Source organism: Syngnathus scovelli, chromosome 9 (assembly GCF_024217435.2).
Source record: "Syngnathus scovelli strain Florida chromosome 9, RoL_Ssco_1.2, whole genome shotgun sequence".
Lineage (NCBI taxonomy): Eukaryota > Metazoa > Chordata > Actinopteri > Syngnathiformes > Syngnathidae > Syngnathus > Syngnathus scovelli.
Genome location: NC_090855.1, coordinates 13,417,501 through 13,428,806, shown reverse-complemented (window position 1 = coordinate 13,428,806; position 11,306 = coordinate 13,417,501). Strand labels below are relative to the sequence as shown.

The 11,306-nt window shown below is 48.3% G+C and overlaps 1 protein-coding gene across 2 annotated transcripts in view; it reads left to right on the top strand.

The window, feature by feature from the left end:
• The first annotated feature begins 842 nt into the window (after nt 1-842).
• cicb (capicua transcriptional repressor b) overlaps nt 843-11,306 on the top strand; it is a 28,040-nt gene continuing 17,576 nt past the window's right edge. For both annotated transcript variants that reach the window (XM_049731392.2, XM_049731391.2), the window contains exons 1-2: nt 843-1,092; nt 5,841-9,519. In XM_049731392.2, the coding sequence (XP_049587349.1) occupies nt 5,925-9,519 (3,595 nt within the window). In that variant the 5' untranslated portion in view covers nt 843-1,092; nt 5,841-5,924. The remainder of the gene's footprint in view (nt 1,093-5,840; nt 9,520-11,306) is intronic.

Below are 11,306 nucleotides of genomic sequence, written 5' to 3'. Positions count from 1 at the left end.
TTCTTGTCTTTCTTACTACAACAACAAAAAATATTAAATAAAATTATTATTAAAAAGGCGTCGTCTCCCAATGTGTCAATCATCGTCCAACAATTTACAAACAAGAGGTTAACTGAGTGTACGTAGGCCACGCCCCCTCCGACCAGCTGGTGGCAACACTCTTGGTGACGTCACCCTCGCAAGCCTCCATTGGCCAGGAGAACGTCTTGCGGTTGGCCAATCGCCTACTATTGTGGTGACGTCACCAGGCTCGGCCTTGTTCACTTTGAGTGGAGTAGGCGGGGCGAGTGGCAGAACCGGGAGCTTGTGCCGCGTTATGATTGGCTGGAGCGGCGGTGAAAGCGGGGCTCTGTTGCTGAGAGAGTAAAAAGAGAGGGAAGGGTAAAAAGTCATAGCCTGAAGTAACACAGCTGCGTTTAGCTCCAATTTATAGAGTATAAAACACGGAAGCGTTTTATACCGTGTAGAATACCCGTAAGTATTGCACATTTGATTTAAAGAATTATTGTCCTCGTATGCCGCTGCCAATTATGGTAAATCATACTCACAAAGGGAGGTAGCGTTTGTGCTTTTTTATTGGCTCTCCTCTGCATAGTCCCGCCTCTCAGCCCTCCCTCATGCTGTTCCTATGGTTCCCAGCGCTCTCATTGGTAACTGTAAAGTTTGGGACGGGACGCCGGTTTGTCTGAGCATCTCCGCCGCTATTGGCCGGCTCCCTCCGTCCGTAAAGTGGACCTTGACAGCATACCGCGCCCCCCCTTCTCGGGGCACCGCCGCCGATTGGCTACTGTACCTGTCAGCGACCTCTGATTGGCTGCTGCCCCCAGCTGTTAGTGGTTCATTCACCATTTTGTGACTGTAGTGGAAAAGAGACGAGCGATACTTTTGCGTATCCTTGTTGGAGTTTCAGTGCAGGGACCTTGGTGATGTTTGACAGGAGAGAAAAGTAACTCATCCCGAGGACTTCAGTGTCCTCCGAGCCGACAGCCAAGGGAATGATCGCAGGTGCCGTGCGGGCAACCTCTTCCTCCAAATAAGACCGTAAATCTTTTTTTCTCCCTTCCCTGCTGAAGAGGAAAAGGCTCCGCACGGGTGAGTCCTAACTAAGTTAGCGGAGGGGAGGCTGCGAAGCTCAGGCGACTTAAACGCTTTCTTTACGGGAGGATAACGACCGGGTTGTTGTTATGGTTCTGCACGAGAAACGAACCGCTCAGCGGGCAGGACGAGGGAGGAGGCGGAGGGCTGTTGTGCACACGCACACACACTAAACAACAAGCTTTAAACTTTCCCGAAATGTCGCACCACGAATGACAACCGGCACACAATAGAACACGACTACGGCTTTACTACAACGTGGTAGTGGATTTTCGCTACTTTTTTTTTTTTTTTACCACCTTTTCCGTGTTGGGGTCGAGTCCAAAAAGCACGTCGACCTCTTTTCGCGGCACTGCGGTCCGAAGTAAAACCCGCCACGACAGGACATTTTGTCCACTTATTTCTTTACATCATTTTTCTTTTATGAACGAGGAACGGCAGCATAGACGTGAGGAATACAGGCATTTGGACGGTTTTAGCGTGGCCGCCTTCGCTGCCGTCGTCGTTGTTGTGTGTAGTAAGTCGTGCGTACTACGAAGGCTTTACAACCGAGTAGCTTTCCTTTAGCTTGCTGACATTTTTTGCAAAGTTTAATAACACTATAGCCAGTGAATTTTGTGTTTTAGAGGTGGGAATTTTGACTGTCCTGTAGCTATCCCCTAAAACAACGTCACTTGACTTTTAATTTTTTTAGGTGTTGTTTACGAGCTGGCCTTTGAGTCAGACATGATAGTAGTACTCTAGCTACGGTCTTTTCTTGCACTGCATCACCACCATCACAGCTTACATTGCAATCATCTCAATCATGCAGCTTTTTAGACATTTTTAAAATTTGATTCCGGCAGGGACATTGATGTCCACGATGGCAAGTACAGTCATGCCCAAAAGGACATGGATTCAATAGAAACCAGAATCTCATAGAGGAACCTACGGCCCGTGGGTTTTAGACGGACCCCTGAGAGCATTTAAATGCGGCCTGTCATGCCCCAAAATACTCATAATGCATCAAAACGATCATTCACCGTGTCATATTTCATCACGCCAGCTTGCGCCTTGCATCGTGACCCACTTAAAGGAAAAAGCTGTCCCCACACATCTTCTAAGAGCAAAATTCTAAAAAATCTGCAAGAAGCTACAGACGGGCTTGGCACCCCATTTTTCAAGGCAAATCATCTCCAAGCAACACTATAATGTGTCCTGTTATGGTGGACGTGCACCCAATCGCCCTTCGGTCCAAAATACTCAATAGGGCAATTCACAGTGGCATTTGCCACAAAATGACTGCTTTGATCCGAAATGGTATTGATCCAATTTTTGGTAGGGTTGTTCAATACCACTTTTTTTCCCCCCACACCAGTACGAGTATCGGTGTTCGGGCGTCAAAGTAGGGCAGATATAAATATCGTGCGCACACCATGTCTTGTGTTAATGAAAACAATTCTGTTAAATTCTACATTTGAACTCTTACTAATAAATTTTCATCTCGTGTACGGATTAAACCAAAAATGTCCTATTTGATGCTTCTCAGTAAACGTGTGAGTGCATGCTTGCATGTGTCTCTGTGCGTGAGAGAGACAAGGGAGATTTTAACGCGTGCACGAGTGCACTGTAAATTGCGCAAAGAGAGAGACCGAAAGCGTTTTCAATGTGTGTGTAAAGTTTGACGTGTTTGGAGGACGCCGAGGTGACGTTGTTTGTCCTGTCGAACAGCAAGGCGACGACAAGCCCACCATTTGTCTGTCTCATCACTGAAAAGTTCCAGCTCTCCGGCTAACACCTTGATCAGGCTTCGCTTAGATGACGTACAAATGGAAGGATAAGCGTTGGAGAAAAAGGACGGACATTTGTTAAAAGAAGCGGAGAAGAGTTGACCTTAGCATTTGTGATAAAAATGTGAGGTTGTTGATGTTTTTATAGTGCAAGTCATTTCAGTCTTTATAGCCTTGAATTAATCTGTTCCAGGTTCATACTGACACATCATTAAAAACTGTACACACGCTGTTTTAATCTAAGTCTCGGAAGAAGTTCACCAGCATAAAACAAAATCATGTAATGAGGCTTCAAGTGGACATTTTTGCATGTAATGAAAAGAGTGGAAAAACACAAATATCAATCTTAAGAGACTCAAGTCTGCAAGACAAGTAAAAAAGAGACAAAAAAAATCATCTGCATCTTAAAATCTTAATGTAAAATCTTGGAACTTTGTTAGTGAAAAAAAATGTCAAATTTTGGATAGAAAAATATCTGGTCATGGACATTATGCAAATCTGCTGCATTTTGTCAATAAAAATACCATATTACGAGACTAAAGTCAATGTTAGGAGAAAGGCTTTTAAAAAGTCTCTTTTTCAGTTTTAAACAACACAATGAGATGACTCAAGAAAAAAAAATGTTAGGACAACTCGACGGTTTATAACTCGACGGACTGCTACAGCATAACTAAATCTAAATACTTTCCAGTGAAAATAAAGAGAAGGGTCAAGATGGCCGTAAACTCCTTTGTGTACTAACAGAGTAAGAACACGCGCGCACGCACACACGGCGCCACAAGCACCACCGAGCAGATTTTTCCGAGCGAAGATCAAGCAGCGATTCGGCCGAGCGGTTGGTCAGCCGAGAGCTGGCGTCTCCTTCCTGCTTTTCTCTTTTGTTTTTCTAATTTGCCTCAAGTCATATCGGTGTGTAGCAATGGGTGGAGGCTGATCATGTGTTTTCACCTCTGTCAATAGCTCGCATGGAAATAAATAACATAATGTTCGCAAGGTTTTCAACTTGTGTGCCGCACCAATTTGAAAAGCAACAAATTGGAGGGAGATACTATATTCAAACAAAACGGTATGCAAAATAAGTCTGCAAAATGGCATGAAGCTAAAAACGGACGTCACCTTTCACCGTTGCAAAAATGAACAGAAGAATGCCCTCACAGTGAGAACCCAGACCTAAATCCACGTGTAGAGGACTATTGGGGGAGCAAAAATCTGAACCATAACAAAGGGGGAAAATATAATTTTACAAGAATAAAGTCACCACAAATGATCATTTATTGATATATAAATTTTTTACGTGATAAAACCTTTTTATTTGTATCAAATTAGTTTTCCCCATTGAAATAAAGTGAAATACAATTAATTCGTTCCAGCCTACTCCAAATTTCTAATGAAGAAAATTAACAAGGTGTTGTCTAAAACATATCTTAAATATAATAAATATGAATTTCATTAACTTAAATGCGGAATTGCTGAAGTCATTTTTGAATGTTGTTATTGTGGCCGACTTGTGTTTGTGACTTTGACCTTTTGTCGCATTCAAGGAACGGCTAAATGTGCCCAGGGGATTGTGCATGAAGAGTATTTCAATACTTACATATGGAAATGAGGAAAAGATACAATTGTGATGACAATAGCTGAAAAATGTGCAAGTGAGTCAAAGAAACAAGTCCTTTTGCTGCTCTCTTATGAGAAACGGGATTAGTTCTTGCTGTGTTTTATTTGACGTTATCTTTGACCGCAAGGTCACGTCATGCAAATGTGTGTAACTTTGTGTAATTTGTTGCGTGTTATAATTGGAAAGAGGCGTGCATTTAAACATGATTACGCGGAAGGACAACATGTGCTTGTGTGTTTGCACAGTTTGTATTTGTCGTGGAGCGTCCTGTGCCAGACTTAAAGAGAAATAATGAAATAAATAGACATTCCTCCCATTTTTCTCAGCATAATTCCACATTGGCTTCCCCTGTGCTGAAATGTTGGTGTAGGAAGATGGCTGGAGAAAAGTGTGTGTCGGAGAGCGAGTGAGAGAGGCTGTGGAAATTCCCAGCGACTCCTCCAGAAGGCTCTTAACAAACATCCGCCTCGCACGCCACCACCTCTCGCTCTCCCTCACACACTTGTGCTGTTGGGTGACCTCAGCGGGGCCCGCCGCCACAGGCCGCTTTCGCAAGGCAAAGTAGACCGTTTGTTGTTGCGACGTTTAGTTTGAAGACGCAGGTTGGAGCCTAGCCTGAGTAAAACTCTCCGTTGCGGGTGAAAGTCGCTCGGGGGAGATCTGGCGACCTGTACTAGGAGACTTGGAGTTTACGCGTGTGTGTTTGTGCGAGCGCGGGTGTCTTATATGTGTTTGTGAGTCAACACTTTTTTAGCCAGGAACATTTACTAAAAGTTTACTGCCACAAATGTAGAGTCTATATATTTGTCAAGTTTGTATTTCAGTAGTTCCACATGGAGGAGGGTTGTGCCCATAAAAAGGTATCAAAAAAGGGATTTTCCTTATTTCTCTTTCTTTCTCTCTTTACCCCCGTCCCCAAAAAAAGAGTGCATATGGCACAGGGAAGCTTTGATGAGTGAATTTCATAAATCCTCATCACAAGGCGACAGACTGCAATGCAGTAAATGTCAAATGTTCAACCAAGCCAATTATTACATTTTGGATTGAAGTTAGAGCGGCACAGTGGTGCGTGCGTGTGGTTTACCTCAAAGTTGACGTTTCAAATCTTCAAATATCGACTGAGTGGCTTTTCGCATACGTCAGCTGCACCTACTCCATTTTCTTCCGAAAAACATGCATCTGGCGAGGTCTGTTGAATTGAGGCCACAATAGTAAATTCTCTGAGTGTGAGTCTGTGAGTGTTTGTATTTAGCCTGTGATTCCAGGGTATATCCAGGTTAGCCCGGAAAATATGCAATTGAAAAACAGATGAATGCATTAAGCTAGTAAATGACCGTGTGTGTCTCTTTCTTTCCTTTTAGATATTCAGTACAGAGAAGACAGCAAGACAGAAGTGCCTTAAAGGAGAGCGTGAAAAAGAAAAGGAAATCTGTATCTAAATAGAAATGAGTCCATTCAAAAAGCAACGGGGGCGATCCCCTTCGTCATCCCGAGGCCGAGGAGGGCGAAGGAAAGCAAGCGCTAAGCCTCCTCAAGAGACAGACCCCAAAAGAATCAAGCGGGAGTCACTCTGCAAAAGCCCACAGAACACACCCAGCACTTTCTCCAAGCAGAGCCCACCCACGGCGGGCGACCTTCACAAGGAGCTGATCGCAGACAAGCATACACCCGGGAGGGGCGAGTCGATCGGATCGAGGAAACTGTCCGATAAGGACGCGGCAAAGACGGCACAAAATTTGACGGAGTGCCAAAGTGCGTCGGCAGGCTCAGCGGCATTCCCTACCTCTCTGACCGCCAACCACAACCCAGGCCCAGCCTCGGTGTCAAGCAGAAAAACGGCCACTTTCAAAGCTCGCGTTCCCAAGAAGAAATACACTTATGAGCACTTTGCCAACAACGCCACTCTTCCCGCCACCCTTCCTACCTCCAGCCATGCACCCACAGGCAACAAAATCGGTGACCGTGTGAATCTGACTCTTAATCATCTAAAGAATTGTACCAATGTTAGCCATATCATGAACATCAAAACAGATGCTCCTATAAAGAGTAACATTACCATGGCCAATAGCAGAAGTAATGCGTGCTCAGATAATCAGTCTTCAGTTCAACAAGTTGTCAGTAAAGGCACAGAAGATGGCGGGGCTCTCAGGCCAGTACTAGCCCCCGTAGAAAAAGAGCCCCAGGTGGGGGTGAATGAACCAGAGGCCGCCCCCAACTCAGTGCGCTCCTCCTCCACCGACACAGCCAGCGAGCACTCGGCTGATCTCGACGTGACGGAGGCAAATGGACCGAGCAACCCAAAGACCCCTGCTCCCTTTCTGAACTCGCTGCCCAAGGGGGCCGGCGATACCGGTGAACTTGGTGAAGCACTTGCTGAAGAACTTGACAAAGGTTTGAAAAACCAGAGAGTCTTGGCTCGACAAATAAGGAACTCTGTCGAAGCTGGTGTCGGCGCGACAGGGCAGGAGAAAGACTTGTGCTCCCTGTCCCCGGTGTTCACACCTGGTGTGGTAAGGGAGGTAAGTGGGCGTAGCGTCCAAGTCCAGCTCCAAGGAAAGAACACCATTGTTAAATATCCTTTTGAAGGCGGAACCATGATGACAGCATCAGGATCCGCGAGCGTTGTGGAATTAGTTTTGGATGCGCCCCCACCTGGCATCTCGACTGTAGCTGTTAGTACAAAAGTGTGTGTGCCCTTTGGGGGAGATGAGGGGGGGCCACTGCTGTACAGAGAGGGGGTTGTCTCTCTGGTGGACCCGCACCCCGGTGTCTCGTTCCCTTACCAGGTGGTTCTGAGTGAAGACGGAGAGACGCTGGGCAACGGCACTGGCCGTCAACAGGGAGATAAAAGTAAAGCTCAGACCGTGTGGGTTTCCCGACAAAGTCTGAGACTCCTCACCCCTCCCTGGGATGTCCCGCACTTGGAGGGTGGGGGTGTGCGGGAGAGGGAGCGGGACCGGGAAAGACAAGAACGAGAGTGGAGGGAGGAGATGGAGGTGGAGAGAGAGGTTTGCCAGTTGAGTAGTGGAATGGGTGTACTGGGAGGGGGAGCAAGGCTGACCCATGGCTTGTCTCATCAAGGGCTCGCCGCCGGGCATCCCTACGGAAATTTGCATCCCTCCACCATAACTGCTAATATGGGGGCCAGCACAATCTACTCAGACATAGAGAGACCCAAACACATCAACATCCCAGAGGAAGATGTTGAGGTATGTCGTCTAAACATGTCTGCTGTGCCCAAGATGAGCCCTGCCACGTCACACCACAGAAATATAATTTCCAAGTCCAGTAGCTACCAATCATCCTCGACCCACCTCTCTGTGGTGAGGGGTTTTGGGCCCCCGGATTTCGCCAACCTAGCAAACCCCCAGCCTCCTCCTTCACCTGCCTTACTCAGTTCCGAAATGAACACTGTGCCAAATCTACCTCCATCCAAGATCACACCCAGTCAGACCCTAACACCCTTGTCCGTGGGGGGTTCCTCCACTACTTCTTCTCGCTCCAGGACGCCCCTCTCATTGGCTCAGAAATACAAGAAGGGCGACGTTGTGTGCACCCAGAACGGTATCCGGAAAAAGTTCAACGGCAAGCAGTGGCGGCGGCTGTGCTCCAGGGAGGGCTGCATGAAGGAGTCTCAGCGTCGCGGCTATTGCTCCAGACACCTGTCCATGAGGACCAAGGAGATCGAAGCCGCCGGGGGAGCGGACAGGGCCAGAGGCGGCGTCGGCTCAGGGACCGTGACGCCGTCTGACCTGCGGGGGAGAGCTGGCAGTGAATTTGAGTGGGATGACACGTCAAGGGAAAGCAGTGAGACGAGCAGCCGGGGAGACTCCAGACCCCGCTTGTTCCTCCCCCACGACCTGTCGGCACGCTTCGACTTTGACGAGTGCGAGGCGGCCACCATGCTGGTGTCGCTAGGAAGCTCCCGCTCAGGCACCCCATCCTTTTCGCCCATCTCCAACCAGTCCCCGTTCTCCCCTGCCCCCTCTCCCTCGCCCTCCCCACTGTTTGGCTTCAGGCCGGCAAACTTCTCCCCGATCACCGCCTCCCCGGTTCTTCAACACCGGCACAGGCACAGACAACCAAGCGGCACGGGGGGAGGAGGGGGCGGCAAGGCGACCACCCCAGCAGGGGGAGGAGAACGGGAGAGACACTCTTCGAGCATCCAGCCGTCATTCCACAGCAACCTGACGTTTACGGTCCCTATGAGCCCCAGTAAACGAAAGACAGACGCACCCCCTGCTCCACCCCTCCCCCTGCACCACCACAATTACACGCCCAAGACAGAGCTGGAGCAGAGCGACCTCAACAACTCTTTCAGAGTGCTGTCCCCGCAGACACCGGCGTCACATTCCCACACGCCCACCTTTTCGAGGCCGAAGGGGTCCACCACCCCCTCCTCCAGCAGGCCTCCGTCCTCCACTGCTGCCTCCCCTCCTCCTCTCCTCGTGTCGCCGGCGCCTCCGTCCCCTCTGACCCCCGACGGAGGGCCTCGTCGCGTGGTGCCTGTGTCCCATCAGAATTTGCGGGACTCGCCTGTCATTGTGAGGAACCCTGACGTTCCACTGACAAAATTCATTGAGTGCCCCTTAGGAAAAATGGGCGAAAAAGACGGAGGGGTGCAGCCTCCTGTACCTAAAGACAACAGCATAACCACCTTCGCGCCCCAACCGATTTCTGGCCTCCAGGTTCCTGTCCCCATCAACGCTGCAGCAGCCCCAGTCCCCAGTGGTACCGTCCTTCTGCGAAGTCTGACCCAAACCTTGCTACTAGTCTCCCCGTCGCCGTCCTCTCTGCCCACATCGGACGTCGCCCCGCTGGCGGCCCTATCTGTCGCTGTCGGCACGACGGTCGCCGGACCTGTTCCGTGCAGCGCGGACTGCTCCAGAGAAGGAGGGCAGGCCCGGGGCTTTGAGGGCGAGGTGCAGCACCCCGTCCCTTGCCACCCTTCGCCCACAGCACTGCTACCCCTGATCCTGCCCGTGGAGAGCCTTCACCCAGCGCCGCGCAAGGACATCATCATGGGACGGCCCGGCACAGGTGAGAATGGTTTACATTTCTGCTGACAGAACCTTTTTTCTTCCTAACTTGACATTATTCTCTTCTATGTGCTTTGAACTCGTAATATTAGGACGTAATGTTAAAACATTACCACTTGGCTAGCTACTTCTTTCCTTGACACATTGCAGCAACAAAAGGGTAAGAAGCGGGAAGGTGGCATGACCCGCATGTGGCAGTGATGCCCAGCAAAAGAATGTTTGCTTAAGTGACATGCTGTCGTCCCATATGGTCATCCTTCGTGTTTGTCACTCCGAAGCTGCCGCTCATGTGACCCGTGCAAGCACCTGCGATTTGTCGCGCAGTCCTAATATTGTGCACATGATGTCCCAAAATGCAACACGCTTGCTAACATGGCTCTCATTTGTATAGCAGAGTTGTCTATTTTACCCCCTTGCAGGAGTGTCAAATTCTTTTTCATGGCAGGCCACATTTTAGTTCGAGGAAAATTGTAGAAAAATTATCACCTAATTATATAATGGTCCCACTTTTCATTATGAAACATATTTTTAGTAAGAAATAGAACTTGAAATCAGAAATCAAGGATATGATGGCAAACACCTTTGTTCAGTTAATGTTAAGAAGGGTTTGGTGAAGAAGAAAAAAAACGTGCATGATCTGTAAAAAAAAAAAAAAAAGAGAAATCACAATGTTAGTACAGATTTTCAGACAAAATGAAAAGTACAAATCCATTTCGCACGAACCATAACGTTGACGCTGTTGATTTGCTTTAGTAGGTCACATAAAAAAAAAAATTGCCCTACAGATCGGGCTCGCAGGCTTCCAGTTTGACACGTACCTTAAAGCATCCATACTCATTTACTCAAATCGTCTTGCATGTCGATTTGGAAATGAGAGGGATGAAAGAGAATAGATGCTGGTGTGTTTGTGGGAATTAGACTTGTTCTGGGATTAGTTCCATGTTCCATATTTCAAGTCATTAGAGAAGGATGCGATAAGAAAATAACACACAAAGTTGGAAATCTCAGGACTCCAAAAAAAAGGTTTTATTAACTGGATTGACTATGCAAGGTGCTGAATGTGGACCAGGAAAGGTGTGTGTGTGTGTGTGTGTGTGTCGGTCTTTCGGTATGTCTGCCTGCGTGTGTGCATATATATATATATATATATATATATATATACATACACACATATATATATACACATATATGTATATATACACACACACACATATCCATCCACCCATCCATCCATTTTCTGAACCTGTCACGGATCAGAGACAGGACAACCAAGTGCACACGATCCTTTATTGAAAAGGGGGAAAGGGGAAGTGGAACATTGGACTTGCGGTCTGGCGTGGCTGAGCAGCAGAGCACAGCGCGTAGTCGTAGTCGGAGGCAGGCAGGTTGTCAAGATAGGCGGCGATCAGGCGTGGTCGATCAGTTTACGGAAACAGTTGGCAACAGAGATCGTTCAGGGGACCAAAAGGCAGTGGTGTCACGGGCAGGGTAAGGAGACGAACTGACAACCACTGGCAGAATGCATAGAGGTTAAGTAGTGGACCTAACGAGCTGTAGCAGGTGCTGGCAATTCCTTCATTGGGGCTTGGCTGGGAGTCCGGTGACGCAGGGACGTGACAGAACCCCCCCCAAGGGACGACTCCCGACGTCCCAAAAACAGAACCCCAAGCCAGAGCAGGAAGACGGGCGGGAGGGGGGGAACCCAAGACGCACATTAACAACAATCTGACAAGTCAGAGTCAGACAAACACGTTGACCAAGCACCGTCAGCAGGTGGCACCACCGCCC